The sequence below is a fragment of the Vulpes lagopus genome, chromosome 9, assembly GCF_018345385.1.
Source record: "Vulpes lagopus strain Blue_001 chromosome 9, ASM1834538v1, whole genome shotgun sequence".
NCBI classification, from domain to species: domain Eukaryota; kingdom Metazoa; phylum Chordata; class Mammalia; order Carnivora; family Canidae; genus Vulpes; species Vulpes lagopus.
Window position 1 is genome coordinate 21070215 of NC_054832.1, and position 19601 is coordinate 21089815.

General features: G+C 43.2%; 2 protein-coding genes across 2 annotated transcripts in view; one reads left to right on the forward strand and one right to left on the reverse strand.

Annotated features, from left to right (window-relative positions):
• EXT1 (exostosin glycosyltransferase 1) overlaps nt 1-19601 on the forward strand; it is a 286107-nt gene that overhangs the window by 260374 nt on the left and 6132 nt on the right. The window contains exons 5-9 of the mRNA XM_041768881.1: nt 4915-5047; nt 7490-7608; nt 8926-9021; nt 13957-14046; nt 19185-19345. Of these exons, the coding sequence (XP_041624815.1) occupies nt 4915-5047; nt 7490-7608; nt 8926-9021; nt 13957-14046; nt 19185-19345 (599 nt within the window). The remainder of the gene's footprint in view (nt 1-4914; nt 5048-7489; nt 7609-8925; nt 9022-13956; nt 14047-19184; nt 19346-19601) is intronic.
• LOC121498759 (transforming acidic coiled-coil-containing protein 3-like) lies at nt 972-4899 on the reverse strand. The gene has a single exon (XM_041768882.1). The coding sequence runs from the start codon at nt 2553-2555 to the stop codon at nt 1122-1124; it is 1434 nt and encodes a 477-aa protein (XP_041624816.1). The 5' UTR covers nt 2556-4899; the 3' UTR covers nt 972-1121.

A 19601-nucleotide genomic window follows, 5' to 3' on the forward strand; every position in this document is an offset into this window, starting at 1 on the left:
AGAGTATTACACAGCAATAACCTGACACTCATGATTGAACCATAGGAGCTCAGTGAGAATCAAGGTGAGTGAAAGAAAAGTGCACAAGATTGTAATAATGTATGAAAAGAACTAATGGTAGCTCAGAAGGCACATTTTTAATGGAGTTTTATGAAGTATGTTCCAATTTTTCTCTCCGGTTACCTAACAATGCACATTCAAACCATGGTATTGCTGATGCTGTTGTATAGTGAAATATTAAAATCACTGAGATAATGAAAATAGAATGTTTGGCTCAGAGTGAGGTGGCATATGGTGGCACTGCGTGTGTGAGGTAACCTTGTATTGGTCAAAAGACCAAGTCAGGGCCACACAGAATGGCAGTAACCTGTAACCAATAGTCCATTATTCATAAAACAGATGGCACATAAAAAATAAGAATAAGGAGCCTGTCATTCTTCCCTTTGAATTCCTGTTAATGAGAAATATTATCCTATCAAGGGTGCCGTCCATAGTGAAAAGGCTTTGTACTATGTACATATATGTGTCAGTGTATATGTTTGTGATGATTTTCTTTATAGCCGAAGAAGTGTCCAACTTCGAAATGGATGGAGTTCAGTGGTGGAGGACTGCTTCTGTGAACCTGAGAAAGAAGCACCTGCTGCCTATGTCGGCTCTTTCCCAGCACACTAACTCTCAGTGTTAGCACTTATGCTGAAGAGAACCCAAAGCTCTCTTTACTCCTTGGTGAGGAGACCAATCCCAGAAAGACAACATATGTTATCACTGCAAACACAAAGAAACTATACCACAGCCCTTGACTGAAAATAATGTAGAAAACTTTATTTATGTTTCCAGTACAGAGCAAAACAACAAATAAAACTGTAACTCTATGTAAAAAAAAAAAAAAAAAAAAAAAAAAAAGACAGTAACCTGGGGTAACCCAGGGATTATTCTCTGCTTTGAACACTTGCTTCTGGCCAGTTTCTGTCTTTTTTTTTTTTGCGAACCTAAGGGAAACTTTATTTACTCTTCTTAAAGTAGTCTAGTTTAAAAACCAGAGGTTAAGTGAGAGGAAAGAACACAAAACCTTCCCCAGACAGACAGACAGATATACAGAAAGGGGGGGGAGGGGCTTCAGGTCAGATCTTCTCCATCTTGGAAATGAGGTCATCACAGATTCGGGTTAATTCTTCATTTTCCTTAGTCTTCTGCTCTACTGTCTTCTCCAGTGACTGGATGCGCATCTGCTCCTTCCTCAGGCTGGCCTGGAAGGCCAGGGCCTCCGCTTGGGCCTTGCCGCGCACCTGGGCGATCTCCTCACTGGCCAGCTTGAGCTTCTCTTCTGCGTGGGCCTTCAGGGCCTGGTACCGCTGGCCCTCCTTCTCAATCCTCACTATGTAATCCTCGACACACTTCTTTAGAGATTCTTCATTCGTGTGATACCCCTCGATCACTTCCTTCTGTTTCTCAAACCGCTTGAAGAGGTCAGAGAAAGACTTTTCCATGGAGCTCAGGTCTGCAGCCAACTGGTCTTTTTCCTTTAGAATCTTCTGGATTTCAGCTTTTGCTAGTTCCTTCTGTTTCTGAGCCTCCTCCATTGCCTGATACACGATCCCCTCAAACCCGTCCATTATCTTCCCCATTTCCAGATTCTTTGCATGGAGTGTGTCACACCTGCTCCTCAGCAAGGAGTTCTCTTCTCTCATGGCTTCCACCGCTGCATCCATGTCCTTCTGGGTGTACTGCAGCACATCCACGATGGAGCCCAAGGGCAGCAGCGGGCCTCCAGGCCCGAAGACACAGGGAGGCGGATCCAGCACGGGAGCATCTGGGGCTCCTAGGAAATCCAACTCCACTAGCTTCGCCTCGGGTGGGCTGCCTGAGGGAGGTGTGGCCATGTCCTGTGGGAGGTCCTGTGTCCTGTTGGTCTCCGGTGCCACAGGCACTGGTCTCCGAGGGCTGTCCTTCAGAAGCGGGTCAAACTTGAGGTACAAGGACTGTTTCCTCAGGGCTGACTCCTTGAACAAGGAACTCCCGAACTGTTCCAGGTAGTCCACCTCAGCTCCCGTGCCTAGGACCTCAGTGGGGTCTCGGAAGCACTCCTCCTTGGGGTCTGAGGCTGGCTCCGGGTCCTGTGGAGGACCTCCCAGGCTGCCTGCTGGAGCGGATGCCCCTGCGCGCTCTGCTGCTCCCTCCTCACCCGCCGTGTCTGGGGTCCCTGCCGCCGTCTGCACCTCATGTGCGTCCTCTGCCGAGGCCGTAGGCACCTGCTGGCTCAGAGGGGAGTACCCTGTGGCCTCGGGACCAGCATGCAGCTTCTTGGCCATAGGTCCAGCTGGCCTGCTCTGGGGGCTTTCTGGGGGCTGGGCCTCTCTTCCACCTTCAAATGGGTTAAAGTCTGGGTCATCCAGCTTGTTCCAGTCCAGGTTGTAAGACCCCCGGAGAAGGGGAATGGGCTCCTCATCCACCTCCTTGGGTGCATTTTCTTCCACAGCAATAGTGAGTTCTAGTACTCCGAAAGGATCCTGGGAGCTGTCCAGTGTAGCGATAGGAACAGCTGTTGGCTGTTCCATCACAGGATAGCAATGGAAATTAGGAGAGGGACAGAACAACGCTTCTCTTTGGTGAAATGAGATCACCTTTGGGTGATCCCAAACTCTTTAACACTTTTGGGAAGGCCAGCTGTTACACACCTTTTAGAAAATGTTTGTCAATGCAAACACTTAAAAGGGTTTATACCCTTTGACAAACTACTCAAGAATCAATTCTAGATGCAGGAAAATTTAATTCATGAGAAAAATGACACTGTTATTAGGCATTTAGGGTAAGTAACCCATGAATACTATTAATTCTATGGAAAGATATCTATAATCTATAATATCTGTGATCTTACAGCAGTGTCAAAATGGGCAGTCCACACCTAGAAAATAAATTCAGGAATGAGATTTTTTTTTTTTAAGGCAAAAAAAGTCAAGTCTTAAATATAAAAACTTCGGCGGCTATTCCTCACACATTCTGAGAGGTTATTATAATTTATGTGATATTTTACCGTTTTATTACAAATGAGAAAAGTGAGACATAAAAGTGGCAAATTGCTTGACCCAGGTTAAATTAAGTATTTGCTGTTGCTCTTGTACCTTTGCTTATATCTTCCCATCAAGATTGATTTGAAGAGAATATGACATGCTCATTGGTATCTCAGAAGAACACTATAGCCTGTTGTATCCTTGAATTCGAAACAAGAACAATGTTGTGATACTGAACCAGAAAGAGTATGACGAGAAGCATGCTGCCGAAAGACCCACAGTGGATAGTGACCCATTTTGTGGCATCCCTTAAATATATGCCATTTGTATATGTGTCAGATTTATGATACTGTCTACTTTCAATTCACTCTGTGTTTTGATACCCAAATTCATTTAAGTGACCACATGCTAGAAAGTACATAAATTTGCAGATCAGAAAAAGAGGATCTAAATGAAAAACTGTAAGGAAAAAAAGACAGTAGATTTGGAAGATATAAATAATATAAAACTAGGATAAATGGCATATAAAGTGAAATTGCTAGCCATTTGAAAACCCTTCACAACCATAAGAAGTTTCTCATAATTAATGCCTTGTCAACAACATTTTAACACATCTCTGTTGTACCACAGAAAGTAAATGTTCATATTTTAGCTAGGTTCTTTAACTCTCCACCAAATTGTAAACCTCTACCAACCCATATAAAACTAGCCGTTTTGATCTGGAGGAAAGAGAAAAATGCAGAAATCATTGAGCTAAAGTGTTTGAGTTTTTCCAAATTACCTCCTTGCTTCCTTTCTTCTCTCTCATTAAGAAATATAAACATGATAAGGTTTGCAAAAAAAATGTAGCTCACTTTATTACTTATCTGTCACTATGTGGGATGAGACGATTGTGTTAATAACCTTAACAAGTGATAAAGCTCCATTGAAAATAGTCTTTACTTAAAGTCACATCGCATTAAATGGGGGCCTGGAAAATAATGATTTAGGTCTTAAATCTCTTGAGAGACATGGCAGGCTCTTTCTTTTTTTTAAGTACAGAAAAAAATTGCTGCAAACATGAAATCCTGTACCAAGTTAATTATTTGCCAAATCATATCTTAATGAGTGGATGGAATAATTACAAGAGTTTGAAAGTCACAGAGAGAAATCTGTAAAGTGGACTAATCACGTTCATCTGACAAATGATTCAGGATGGGAGAATGTTTGACTCTAAATGTGGAATTTAATGATCTGCGAGGTCCCAAAGTCCAAAGGAACTAATGAACTAGTGTGGCTATTAGTCTTCATATGCCATGTTTTTTTGTCCTATTATGTGGGATGTTTTGAGCAATTGTTAACTCACTGCTTTTTGAGATAAAATGTAGAAAAACTTCCCCTAACCAGTACCCCAAAGTCCTACAATTGACTTTGAAAGGAAAACGAAATATGACAGATAAATCTGCCTCCTCGATTAAAGGAATGGATAAGAACTTCAACAGCTTCTAGAATGTACCCTGCCTTCTGTACCCTCCCAAGGCAGTCTCCCCATGGATGTCTACGTGGACCAAGAACAGATCTTCCTGGCGTCAGTCTAGAACCACAGCTCTGCCATCAAGGAAACTGTTTCATGCACTCAGCTTCGAAATGAGAACATACTTATTATTATAGAAAGACAAGATAGAACTTAGGGTAAAACCAACATTTAATTAGAAAGTTTGATTAGCCATAATTCATCTCTCTCTCTCTCACACTCTCTTCTACTGCTTTGTCACTCTGCCTGTGTCCCGGACACTTTTATCAGAGAATTTGGAGATAGAGTCACTTCTTTGAGGGTCATCATTCCTCAAACTGGGATTGAACATGCTCCTTTATCAAATCCCATCAAGGTCTCATCCTCACCACAGGCTGTGTTTTTATTTTCTAGATTATTCAGGACAGAATATTCAAGCACATATCACGTAACAGTTTAATATGGAACAAACATCCTGGAGGATTGTTCGTACTACCACAGTATTCATCTTATCTGGGAGACTTTCCTTACTACTATGCTAATTTAGGTAAGTGACCTCTTTCCAGGGTGCAGCCCCTTGTTTACCCTCCAGTTCTTGTCCAGATTGAAAGTCCCTTGATTTTTCCATTCTATAGAAGGGTCTTCCGACCAGCCTGCCCGGAGATGGCTTTCTAGAGCCCTATCATAAATGGTGTATCAGGGTCAAGAACGATAAATCCGGCAGAGCACTGGAAAATGCAGGAAAACTCCTTGTCTGAGCAGCTGGACCTCACATATAGTAGATTCATTCCTTTTTGAGAAATAGGCTCCTCAAATTATGGATCATTTTGAATATGACAGTGTCTTTGCTATAATTTTAAATCTCCTCATATATAAAATGGAACCAGGAGCGCTATTCCTATTTTTTACCCCACGATCTCAACTTCTCTATCTCCTACCAAAGAAAAGTTGAATTAATAAAAAGGAAAGAGAAAGATTTGAGAATGTCTGACAAAAGACCGATCTGTTTACTCATTTAGTGTGCTCCTCATGTGTGCTCCATTAATGCCATGCTGGGCGGTGGAAATAAAAAGTCAGATTTACAGTCTGTGCTCTCAAGCAGCTTTTAGTCCAATCATAATGGGGGAAAGGGAATGGACAGAGGAACAAAGCTCTCCAAAAGGCTACTGTTATTGCCGTAGACCCTTGTGTCCTTGGAGCCCACTTGTGATAGTGTTAGTAACATCTTCGACATTCCCCCTCATTCTCGGGTCCAAATTGGAGGAGCTCTGGGATAGTAATGCATCTTTCAAGTTGATGTGGGAAAAAGACTCTAGATTTTCCACCCTGTTCTGATATTCTCCATACCAATCTCACCCTTTTTTGAGTTTTGCTTGTTTAATTTGAAACTGATAAAAAGAAACTTAGAGTCATGAAGTACCAACCAGTTAATCCAAACCAAACATATTATGGGGACTGTATTAAAATCAGTGAAGTGGTCCACATGGAGTAATATATTTAGAATTGGGTAATTTTCAGAAGAAGGCCATATTTGATAAAAATTTCTACATATTTCTTGCAGAGCATGGAGATCTTCATGTGGAGTGAGCACATGAGAAGTGTGTACATGATGCTTCCTAAACTAGGAAATATACAGGAAATATGTAAAAGCAGTGACTTGATCTCACTGTGAGAAAGGAAACCCCCACCCCTATTTCTTCTCTGGCAAAGTTTTGAATGTGTATCTAGATAGTGGGGCAAGTCTGCTTCTAACATGCAATTAAAGTACCAACTGGATGATATAATTTGCTCTACAAAACCCTCACAGAATCCTTTAGTATATGTTGTCTAATTCTTACCTTTATTGTATCGACATCAAAGTTTAACTTGAATGTCACTGCACACTCTTGTTTGCATTGAAGCTACCAAAATGCAAAATTCACAAGTTTAAACTACTGAAGTTTTAAAAAGTTTTTAAACGCATCTCCAGTTTCTTAGTGAGCTCTTCCAGAAAAAACTCCTTCCAGAGGGTGGAGAAGCCATCTCGCTTCTTTCTCTGTAGTGGCTATGCTTGTTTTACATATCTGTGACACCTTTCCACCTAGCGCTTTGGAGCACGTAGTTGGCAGAGGTCTGGGTCACATATTTTTTCCCTCAGCCTATGTCAGCACCACACGAAAAGAGCTTCTTGGGAGTGTAGAGGCTTCTACTCCAAAATGATGGTGATGCTGATGCTGATGGTGATGGTGATGGCGAGGGATAGCCAGGAACACATATCAAGCACTTCCTGTTTGCTGGGTCCTGTTCTAACTGCTTTGTTATGCATTCAGTCCTTTAATTCTGGTCTCCTAACAAAAACAACCCCATAGGTTTGATGCTCTGACTCTCAGCCGCATTTCACAGCTATGGAAACGCCAAGGGGAAGATCCCACCACCACTGGGTGGTAGCACAGGGATTCAAACTGAGACTCGGGAGGCTCTGGAGGCAGTTCTTTTACCCTTTACCACTTGCTGGTCATTATTGAAAATAGTATTAATCAGGCCAAAACCAAACAAACAACCCTTAACTACATTATCAAGAATAAGAGCTATTCAAATACCCAGGGTGGGGAGAGCACATTTCCTTAAATCCCCACAGTAACATGTAAGTATAGAGTAGAGCCTTCCTGGAGTAGAGAGTGGTGAGAGGTGGGGTGTGTGTTCAGCCTCTGGGCCCCTAAAAAGCAGACATGGACAGAAGATCACAGGTGCACCCCCAGGAGAGGAAAAGGTTATCAGAGAAAGAAAACTGCAGGTGGACATGGAGCTGGAAATTACCACCACGGTCTCAGGCAGCAGCTACCTAACAGCTTTTCACCTTGTTTTTGTTCTGTCAGGACATAAGAGGCAAAGGAAAAATATGCGAGTAGGGAACATTAGCTTCAGGGCGAGGCAATGGAGCGAGGAGGAATGATTTTCTAAGTGTTGTTTTCCAGTGTTTCATTGAGCTCCTCTCCCGTTTCTATTGCAGGTTTAAAGCCCCCTTCCAAATTCACGGCAGTCATCCATGCGGTGACCCCCCTGGTCTCTCAGTCCCAGCCAGTGTTAAAGCTTCTCGTGGCTGCAGCCAAATCCCAGTACTGCGCCCAGGTGAGTGAGGGGCCGACAGCAGCACCTGCCTCCTCCAGCTCAGGGGACCAGAGCCTGCGCCTCTGCATGCTCCATGCTCTACTCCCTGGGACTCACCTAACGTCATGCCCTGTTACCCCCCTTTCATTTGTCATGCCTTGTTACTTTCTTTTTCATCAACTTAGAGGTTCTTGGAAGTGCAGTCAAGCACAGATAAGGGATGGGTTACAAAGAGGTTCTTCGATGGGCTAAAGTTAAAACATAGATACCAACACATTCTTTAAAGAACACATAAGCGCATCATTTTGTTTTTAGACATCAGAGTAATAAAGCAACAGCAGAAAGGCCATGGGAGGCCCCAGAAAGCTAAGTTTCAACAGAAGAAACAGACTTGGTGGTGTCAGGAAGTGTTTGTCCACTTTTCTTTCACAGCAACCATGACTTAATGATAAAATCGATAAAATCGGGAGCAGAAGGTTCTATCAGTGATAACAAAATTTTCCACATCTGTGTCACTCTTTCCACATTGGCTTTTTTTCTGACTTGTAAATCAGGTTGTGTAAGAAGGCTTACAAACGAGAAAGGAATTAAATCGTGTAGAAGTATGCCTTTCTGAACAGAACACATTTATTGGGAATACTAAAGTCACATGAAATCTGCAGCCGTTCCGGAGAATCCAAATCACAAGTTCACCATGCTAGTTCCATCTTGAATTCGCTTCTGTCTCCCACACTGCCTGGAGTAGCACTGCTTCCTAGCCAGTGTTCTGATGCTCACTGCCCATTTTTTAAAAAATATTTTATTTATTTATTCATGAGAGATACAGAGAGAGAGGCAGAGACATAGGCAGAGGGAGAAGCAAGGCTCCTCACAGAGAGCCCAATGCAAGACTCGATCCCAGGACCCTAGGATCACAACCTGAGCCAAAGGCAGATACTCAACCACTGAGCCACCCAGGTGCTCCTCACTACCCATATTTATTTACCTTGTTCACTGGTGTTATCTCACTCATCATATGATATCAGAATTTAGGAGACCACTTTATTAAGATTCAGCAACCCTGAAATTTACTTCTTTCTCCCTGGCTTTCTCCTACCCCCTTGATGCTATTTTTTGCAGGTTATACCTTTTCTCCTCTCTATCTAGTTGTTGAGGTGATCAGGTGCTGGAGATTGTGTGGGAGGGGGACTCTCTTTAAAATTCAAGTCTGATGTCTGCCTCTGCCTTACGTAGGCTTCTGTGTCCTCCCTCTCGTCCTGTCTCTGAGAAGAAACTGGGGTGGAGGCCTATCTACAACCAGCCTTACCAAGCCATCTAATGACCCCCTGTCCCTTTCAGATCATAGTTCTGTGGAATTGTGACAAGCCCCTACCAGCCAAACACCGCTGGCCTGCCACAGCTGTGCCTGTCATCGTCATTGAAGGAGAAAGCAAGGTAAGGTGGGAAGGGGTCCTGAGCATGGAACCACCATGGAGTCCTTGTTTCTCTAGGGGCACTGTGGGCACTGGCCCTCGACGTCTTCTTCCTGCCTTGAGGAGCTTCTGGCCTTGGACTTTTTTCTAAAATTTTCCCTGTTGCTGAATATCCTCAGCGTGGACAGCCTTAGGTTCTCAAACTGGGGAATTGTGGGTCTTAATACCACTTCTTTAGGAGATTTGTGGCCATGCATATACTTATCTGACCATCACTTTCCTCGTCTACAAAATGGAAGTAATAACACATATTCCTAAGTTGCTATTAGGATTAAATGAATTTAGAGCCTGGCAATAGTGATCCTTGTATAAACGATGAGGATCAAGACGAAGCTGCTGATGGCAGCATGCATGAGATTTGCTTAGCTGGTTCATCTGGATCAGTTGTATCTTTCAGAATAGTGGCTCATCCTCATATTTATCTTCAAAAGGACATTTGCACTTTAATTTCGTTTGGGTGTCTTCATCAGAGACTCACACATGTGCCTAGCTGGCCCCTTGCTTCCATTCTCCAATTCATTTTGCCTAGAAGTGAATGATCTTTTAATCATCTCTCAGCCTTAAGGGACTCTATTTGCTAATGCTTGAAATTAACATTTGAGGCCGTGTGTAATCTGGCCTTGGCCAGCCTCGCCAGTCTTCTCTCTCATTACTTAACCGCCCCAGACCCTGTTCTCTCACCAAATTTGATCATTCACAGTTATCTAAGTTGAACTGTGTCCCCTCCGGCCTATGATTCTTGTTTTTCCCTTTTGCTGTAAGTCTTGACCATCCCTTCTCAATTTTTTTTATCTCTGTTATCAAACTTCCCATGCATTCTTTAAGCCCCCGCTCCCAAGCTACCTCCTCTTTGGAGTTTCTTCTGCTCTTGGCAGCCAGAGGTGAGTTCTTTTTTCTCTCGCTTCTGCTTATTGCTTTCTTGTAGATCATATCCATTGTGAAGAAATTATTTGCTACTAAATGGAACAGATTGGTGGAGCACGTCATCTAAGAGACATCCTTTGTCGGTCCCCAAGGAGGCAGGTCTTGAGACATTGTCTCACGCTAAGTAAAAGATCTTCGAGCCAAAATAAAAATATCAATTAGGTCTAAACATTTGAAACCATCATTTGGCTTGCTAAAAGTGGCAGTTTCGTGTAGTTCAACATGATGCAGTGAGAATTATAACTGTTACTTGGGCAAGATGATCAGTGCATTATCTATTCATTTCCAACATATGAGTGCCCACTCTGTGCTGGGTACCATGCAGTATGTTGGAACACAGTGTGGAATATGACAAATAAAGTCCCAGCATTCACAGGGTTAGAGTCAAGCAACATGGTTATCCAAGAGCTGCCTCATAAGCATTTAACGAGCAATGGTGGGAATTAGAAAATCACCTGCCTCTCCGCATGGGTCTTCCTTACCCTTATGAAATCCATCTCACCATAGATGTGGTTTCAAAAGGGATGGCATACAAAAATCTCCTGCCTACAATCCCATGTCTGTCTCCCCAATGCCAATGCCCAAGGTCCGAACAGTGCTCAGATGGATGCTGTCAACATGGGTGACTAGATCTCCTTCTGGTAGATAAGTCTTCCTTTGAATTTGTCAGGATGTTCAAACAGGATCCAATCAGACTGACCAGGAGCCATTCTGACTCCTATGTTTAGTTTTGTATTTTTACACACAAATTCATTGATTGATATTTTTATTTGCACTCTGTGATTTGTCCTTGTTTCCTTATATATAAGATGGTGGCTCCATCAGATGTAACTTATAAGATATTTCACATTCTCCCAGCCATATCAATTGCTTCTCAGCCTTTTGGCTAAGACAAAGTGTCATACATTCTCCCAGTCTATTTGTGTCTACACTTCTGGCCATTTGTTGAGTCCTGGCCTCCCCCTTGGCTACTGGTTCCAGGGGGCCATTCCTCTACCCTCACGCTTGCTGCCCTGGGATTACAGCACCTACTAAAGCATTTGCACTTAATTAGTATTACGTCAGGCTCCGTATTTTGGAACCTAGGCCAAGACTTGGGCCCATTTTGAGGATTCAGTGAGATAGTGCATTACAAGTGTTTAGCCCTGGGCCTGTGGCACACAAAGGGTGCAGTAAGTGTTAGCTACTCTTCTGGGAGGCATTGGGATGTTATGGTTTGTATTATGGGTTCTAAAGCGAGTTATTTGGGTCTGTGTGCCTCAATTCCTTCTTCAGTTAATGGAAACAATCATAATACCTAACTTTTATTTCTAAAAGATCAAATGGTCCAATACTAGACTTGTTAAAAGCACTCGGAAGTGTGGGTGCACATGGTGGCTGCTTGATAAATGTTAACTCTCACTGTGCTTTGTACAGTTACTTGGGGATATTTCTTATGTTCTCCATTAGACAATAAACTTCTGGAGTCTTGGTCATTTCCTATCCATGTTTGCTAATTTCAGAAGCGATTGGGCTGGTATACAGTTGCTAAACATTTCTTACGTGAACTAATAAGCAAAACCCATTCCACTCAAGATTGACTTTGCAAGATACCAGTTCCTTTCATGCTAAACTGTTCAACTTATGGAATGTGGCTGAGGCAAGGTATTTGGAAGACAGCATCTAGTTTCTACAGGACAATCTGAAGTGACTGAATTAAGGGCTCTTAACCTCTGTTGATGAAGCAGGTGCAGAAAAAGGAATGGATCCTTTTATTAAACCAGTGGTTGGGCACATAATGGGGAAGAAGTCCTAGGTCCTGCTCATTCCCCATTTTACATTTCCGTCTCTAGGCTTGAGTTTAGAGTGGAGGTGTTTTCTGCTTCAGCTACAAAATTCTGTTTTGAGTATAAAGGCCTTGTTGTCTGTGCAGCTCTCCCCTCTAGACTTAACAAGAGAAGGGTCAGGGCATCACTAAGCTGGCAGCTAATGGTTTCTGTGTTAGTCGGTGGACATGTAAACAGTATCCGGAGAATTGCTTCAGGCTGAGATTTCTGAGCACCGTGTATATGGGGTTGCTGATCGCTTTATATTTTATTTTATTTTGAAAACCCGAGAAAGGAAAAGAAAACTTGACCCAGTTGACAGATGTGTAAGAGCAGACCCTGGAGCCATTTATGCTGTAGATCCATCCCTTGAGCTCCCAGAGATGGAAAATACTGGGCACTTCCCATCCTTTATGTCAGAAGCCCTCCAGTAGCTTCACGGGCATGGAAACTGAATCTCATAGATAAGCTGGCTTCCTGTTATAAATACAGGCTTGAGCTTCTTGGGGTGGGGGTCCTCAGACTTGTAGAAAGCATACCCTTGGCAGCCAGGGTAAGGGCCTCCCTTTTCCCTTTGTCTTCTATGTCCAACTGCTGCATTCCCTGACTTTTGTGCCTTGAGAGTTGATGGCAAATGTCTTTTCCCTTGACCTCCAAGTGTGAGGTTAGAGAGGATGTCGTAACTGTTGATAGAACTTCCAGAGGGAGGTGGAGAATATGAGATTGCCCCCAATTCACTTTTGAGGTCCTTTTCAAGGCTGAGACAGGCATAGCACAGTGGCTGAGGTGCTCTACAGAATCTCACCCTGGGGGAGGAAATGCTGATGGGTGCATCTTGAGCAAGACACCTACCTAACATCTCTATGCCTTAGCTCTCTCAGCTATAAAATGGGATTATTATAAAGCAGAGACTCGATGAAGTATATAAAGAACTTGGAACATTTCTGGCACATAGTAAATGTTTTTACAATGTTAGTTATTCTTATTCTCATGGTTAGTTATTCTGTAGTACGTTCAACAAAGAGGTTTGAGATATGACTGTCACAGAGAAGTCTCTCTAGTCTTTTTTTTTTTTTTTTAAGATTTATTATTTATTTGAGAGACAAAGAGTACCACCAGCAGGAGGGGCAGGGGGAGAGAGAGAGAATCCACAGCAGATTCTGCACTGAGCACAGAGCCTGAGCCAGGGCTCTATCTCAAGACCCTGAGATCATGACTGTTGGTCCAAAACCAAGATTTGGATGCTTGGCCAACTCAGCCACCCAGGCACCCTGGAGTCTCTCTAGTCTTAATTTTTCTAGCTGGTCCCTCACCCCAGGCATACCTGCACACACCTCACTATGCCTTATCCTCGAGTTGCCCAAACTTTATTCATATGCTACAATTTGCCTAAATCCATAGGCCACATGTATTATTGTTTATTTAATATTTGTCTATAATTCAGCTTTTTGTTTCAGTGAGATTTTTCAGTAACTTTATTACTACCTGTTACTGCTGTAGCTGTTATTGCTGATATATCTGTGTGTATTTTTTGCCAATCTATGTAACATCAGTAAAGAGTAGAAATTTTAAATGTTTTTCTATACACCTCCCAAAATAACATGGCCTTCCAGTGGTGTGTGCCCCACACTTGGAATCACAGCTCCATCCATCCATCCACTCTTTCCAGGCCTCAGAGAGCTGGTTCTCTCCTCTGAGCCTTCACATCCTCTGAGCCCTGTTTCTGCCTCACTTCTGCTTATACCTGGTAAATTCCTACCCATCAAGTCCTGCTTCAATGTCAATTCTCTGAGGCCTTCACCTGCCCTCCCAAGCAGCAGCTTGCTGCACCCTCTGTTCTCCTGGCCTTGTCCATGGCCGGCTAGGACTGATCATCTGCATCTTGATGTCTCTGTGGACTGTGAACTCCTGCGAGACAAGAGAAGATGTCTTATTGACCTTTGTACTCCCTTTGACTAGCAAGGTGTCTGTACACAGTAGGTGTCCACTAACTGTAGAACAAGACTCTGTGCTGATAGGAGATGGAAGTCTTCAGTGTTGAGGGATGACATGGTGGTAGACCATTCTTTTTGAAAGTGAGGATGGGGAAGTTTTCCTGCAAACAAGACTAAATTTACCTCTCTTTTCCTTCATTCTTTCCTTCCTGCCTGCTCTCTGCCCCCTCCCAGGTCATGAGCAGCCGTTTCCTGCCCTATGACAACATCATCACAGACGCGGTGCTTAGCCTAGATGAGGACACTGTGCTTTCAACCACAGAGGTAAGCGCCCTCCCCAGAGGAGTGGGCAGTGGGCTCTCCAGGCAGTTGCCCCAACTCCAAGGGGCCAGGGCTTCTTTTGCCCTTGCCTCGGCCAACTCAAAAACCTTATTCAAAACTTCCTGCAGCTTCTGTTCTAATCAACCAGTGCCTATTAGCACCTTGCCACCGCCTGGCACCCTGCTGAGGGCATTTCCCCTTTGTTTTCTCTGCTAATTGGCTCCTCATTTGCATGGTAGTGCTTCACCTCTCCCCTCCTGCCTGCCCTCCTTTTGTTTTTAAACAGCACAGCTGTGGGCAGGTGTGCAAAACTCTGAAGAGTAGGGGGCCACCTATCTCACATCATCTTGAGACCACGGAGTCCAGAGTCCAGAGTGAACAGCCCATCCTTTCCTAGTGATCCTAATGCCTGTGTGGGTGGGTGTTGCCTTTGTCAGGGAACACTATTCTGGGTTCTGAAGGCAGCTTCTGTGTCTCGGTTTAAAGTGCTCATTTTCTTTCACCCACACAAGAGCAAACGGTTTCACTTTAAGACTGAGACGGGAGATCCTTGCTATTTCAGATGTTCAGGTATTTGTGCCAAAAATAAGATTGCACAAAGAACGTGTGAGGAGGGGAGAGAGAGAGAGAGAGAGAGATAGATACGATAGAAAACCAATTTTTACAACTCGAATGAGTATTGATCTCAGAAACTTTACTTGAAACCATCGAAGGGACCAAAGACAGTTCTATAAAAATGTCGTATATCGGAAATGCATTATTAATGGTAGCTGCTAAAAAGCGTGGAGACCGAGCTACTTATACCTCTCCCTTTCTTTTTCCCCTTGTATTCATAATCATTTTCTTTTCGATTTAAACATCGACACTCACCAGCATGCACTTTCCTGGACACCAGCCCGATTCTAATGGCCTGCTGCCCGCGTAGCCAGCTCTTGGTGTTAACCTAGGCTAGCAGTCCCACTGTCTCGTTCTCGAAATTCCACCGATGCTTCCAATTTCCATCAGATGGAATTGAACAGACATTATGTGCAGCCTAAACCACCCCAGGACAAAATGCCCTGGGCCTCACCTTGGTAAAATACTTTCTCCATAGCCCAGGCTCTATAAATACTCAGTGAATGAATGATTGAAGGGATGCATGCTGAGGAGATTAAAGTGTGAACACACAGCCAATTGTGTCATGTGCAAGTCAGCAGGAGGAAGGGGTTGGGGGTGGGGGAGATATGTTTAATGTTCAAAGGGAACGACAGCTATGGAATACAGGGTATGGGACACTCCAGCTTACACGTTTCCTGTGAGGGAAGCTGGCATCCTCGGAGCACATTCATTCAGCAAGTATTTATTGAGGGATCTCTTTATTCTGGTCTCCATGCCGGGGACTTTGATTACACAGTTCCTGCCTCTAGCCATCAGAGTCGGGCAGCAAATGGAATCCAAGTCCGGTGATTCCAGGGAAGGGATTTCAGTTGACTTGGGTGGGTGGGGTTAAAGACACTGGGGTATCTGGAGAGTGGTAAGACCAGGAAGCAGCTCCCTCTCCTAAGTCTGAAGGAAATAGTGTTTCAGAGTCTTTAAGAGGTGGAACCTGGGAGAGGAAGAGGAAGCCAACTCTACAGGAGCTATGATCATGGAGGCATGTGACAACTGCCTGAAACTCTCGTGCCAAACCTCAGAGGGAGCCAGGAAGAAATACTCCGGCCTCTCTTTCTCTCTGTCCCATATCCATTTCCTGTGGGGGACGCCCACTGACCTAACCTGGTCATCACCAGCCTGTAAGGAAGCCCAGGCTGTGCCATCCATGAGGTTCCATCATGCCAGGGCACAGAGCTTGGCAAGAAGAGTGGAGAGTGGACCTTGGAGGGCAAACACAGGGAAAGCAGCACATGGACACCAGCGTGTTGTCAACACAACCATGGCATATATTTAAGTCATTATCCCGTGACCTCAAGTACTCATGCATCTCACATCTTCCACTGGGCAGCAAGAGGGCACTCAACAGTTGGTTGTTTTGTTTTGTTTTGTTTTTCCTGTCCCATAGTCAAATATCTTTGAGCATCTGTGATGTTTCCATGGGCTGGTGAATTTCTTTCTCAAAGACCAGCAATTCCAGACCCTCTGTGCATGCTGGGAGGAATGTGTGCCCTACATGAAGTAATTAGAAGTCTGTGGATGGAAAATGATATATAAATTTAAGAGTCTGGTGGTCTGGTTTACTTTTGCCTGCTGATCTTGGAGTGATCCTGTCACCTGACATGGTCAAGGACAAAGGACTTCTCTTTTTTAAAGTGAATAGATGTTCATTTTATTTCCTCTCTCAGGAGTCTCCGCTCCTTTAAATGCCTCTCCGTAGTAGTCAGGATAGATTTTTAAGCAGCATTCTGTAAAGGGTATTAGATATAGTTGGTTTACAGTTATTTACATTTATCGGAGTTGCTGCAAATTCTCAAAAGAAAACAGATGTTGGTTTTTAAGAGAAAAGGCCTCATAAGCTGACCTTTACCTCCTTTGATGTGCTAATGATCTTCTCGAAAGCAGAACTATCACAAGAATCATAGTTTTATCTGAATTTACTTTTGAGTTCCTTTGAAATGACTTGAAACAGCTTTGAGATAGTAAGAAATTCATGTGATGAAAAAACCCCATCGGGTTCTATAGTAGTTGCCAGGGCGTGTGTTTCCTTTTCAAAGAATAATGGAAAACCCCAAAGAGCGCTGACAGCCAGGCTGATTCTTTGACGACGGGCTGCATAATATATTGGCCCATCAGTTGGCACCATTAGTATCGAGCGCCAGTGATGGCATGCCGGTTATCACAACCCGATTTCAATCTTCTGGCAAATACCGTCTGCTCCCCTGCTGCTGTCTTCGCGATCCCCTGTGTCCCAACAAGCTTTCTTAACGTATTTTCCAACACCCTATTTTTTTTCTGGATGTTTTCATTTGGGAGGAACAAGCTATATTCTTGAGGCTCTTTTATCTTGAGTTAGGGCATGAAACTAGATTTTCATTACAATTTGAATTTATGACTATTTACAAAAATAGTGACTTCTAGGCCCAAAGGGTTCAGAGATAGAAACAACCCTCACAGATCATTCAGGCCAGCGCTCCCGAAGGATGGAGTGTGTGTACCTCAGTTTTGCATACTTCATGGCAAGTATATTTCAACAATTGTATTTACTGTTTGTCAGAAAACAGTATAGCAAGCAACCAAACCAGGGTTTCTCTGGCAGGTTTACCTAGGATGAGGCCAAGGGGGGAGTGGAGGGAGAGAATGCCTGGGGCAGTTTAAAGAAAAATAGGAAAGAAGTAATTGTATGGTGTGGGGATGTGGCAAGAAAGGAATGATGTTGTACATGTGGTGAAAGCTTGTGAACTACTGATCCAGGCTGATTTGCTTTGTTCTTTTAATTGAGATAACATTTGTAACATGAAATTAACCATTTTAAAGTGAATAATTGAATGGCATTTACTGCATTCAAAATGCCAGGCAGCCACCAGTTCTCTCTTACTCAAAACCATTTTCATTGCCCAGAAAAGAGACCTCAAATCTACTAATCAGTCACTCCCTCCCTAGATTTTAGAACCGCAGATCTGTTTTGTGGATTCACCTCTTCTGGGAATTTCTACAATATGTGGCCTCTTGTGGGTGGCTTCTTTCACTCAGCATGCTGTTTGCAGCGTTCATCCATAGTCTAAGTATTTCATTCCTTTGTAGAGCTGAGTAACATTCCACCATATGGATATACCATGGTTGGTTTATGTATTTATTCATCAGTTGATAGAACCTGGGTTGTTTTCAACCACTGTTGGCTGTTGCAAATAGTTATTGCTTTTCGACCTCTAGGAGGTGGGAACTGGACTTGGCACCATCACTCAGTTCCCAGCCACCATCACAGCGCTGCTACTGGAAATATTTGTGGAATAAATGGAATTTCCATTTGCATTGCTTATGAAGAAGAGATAAGAAAGGTTGTAGGGTGAATGTATAACCTGTATAAGAGTTAAATTGTTCTCAGTGCTATAGCAACAGAACTAAAAGAAGGCTATGGTAACAGTACTTACCAAATTTGAAACCAGAAGGCTGGGTTTGCATCTTGACTCTGCCACTTACTAGCTCAGGAAAATTACTTGCACCTCCATGTACCTTAGCTTCCCTCTCTGCAAATTGGAAACTGTAAAATGACGTACTTCTCAGGGTTATTGGAAGATTACATGAGTTCAAATGTGTAAGTACTATAACCAGAGCATTACATGATTATGAGCATTATATGATCGTTTGCTGTTACTGTTTTAATTTTTTTACTTCCTATGTATTTATTTATCATTCATCAAACAATCCTAGCAAGTCAGAAATTCACTCACACATTTTAAAACAGACGATTTGCTAATTATAAATGTCAGTTTTTAACAGGTTGAGAAGTACCTGCTTTGGGTTACTGTTAGCACTGGAAAGTCACTTCCCTGCATTTTCTTTAAAATAATCATATGGCTTCACTTGGCCTCTTCCCTACTCTTAGTGATTTTTCATTATGGATGCTTTTTCTAGATTTCCTTTATGCTGAGCAACTTCAAACCTGAGAGGCCTGACTTACATTTCTGATACCCGCTCTGAAATCCTGTTAGAACTTGTGTGGTTTTTAAACATCTAAACATCTTTTCTCTCACTCTTAAGACGATGCTTTTCTTTTAGTCACTTTGGCTTTGCCATATTGCTAGTCGTGATGCATGCTGTATATTCATCCTCTGGATGTATATAGGAAATCTCCCGTTTATAAAACAAGCATTTGTGCCTCGCATGAATCAGTGGTCACGTGCACCGTGGAGGGAGGAGGGGGAGGAAAAAGCAACTGCTTTTGTGACTTGTGTTTTTGCTTGAACAAACTGGATCCTAAAGGACACATCGACGATTTCTTTTCTTCTTTCGTTTCTGCACTAATCTGAAGTTTCAACAGAAAACATTAACATGTGCATAATTATGGGGCAAAATGTCAAGCAGTCGGTTTAATTTGCTGATGAATACATGGAATTAATGTTTCGCAACAGTCCTGGGATTTCGCGTTATGAATTAGCAGGGGGAAGGTAATGTTTTGTTGACATTTGTTAACACTGTTGATTGCTTGTTTGGCTTGTGTTCGCCTGCAGGTGGATTTTGCCTTCACAGTGTGGCAGAGCTTCCCCGAGAGGATTGTGGGGTACCCTGCACGCAGCCATTTCTGGGATAACTCTAAGGAGCGGTGGGGGTACACGTCCAAGTGGACAAACGACTACTCCATGGTGTTGACAGGAGCTGCTATTTACCACAAGTGAGGAATTTAGATATCTTGCATATTGATTTTTATATGACTCCTTATATATTAGCTTCCGGCTGCTGCATAATCAGAAACTTGTGCCAAATCTTGTTAACAACATTAACAAAAATCAGTCTGCATCGCTGTTTACCTTCCAGCAGTGCGGCCAACATGTGTCTTTGAAGCCAGTAAAACCCCTTGGTTTACTGTATTTCCGGAACTAAGGGTAGAGTAACATCTTCAGTTTGTCTGAAACTGGAGGACAGACTCA

Bases quoted from the DNA above. Each gene is read 5' to 3' on its own strand.
- LOC121498759 (XM_041768882.1), bottom strand. From the start codon at position 2,555: ATGGAACAGCCAACAGCTGTTCCTATCGCTACACTGGACAGCTCCCAG.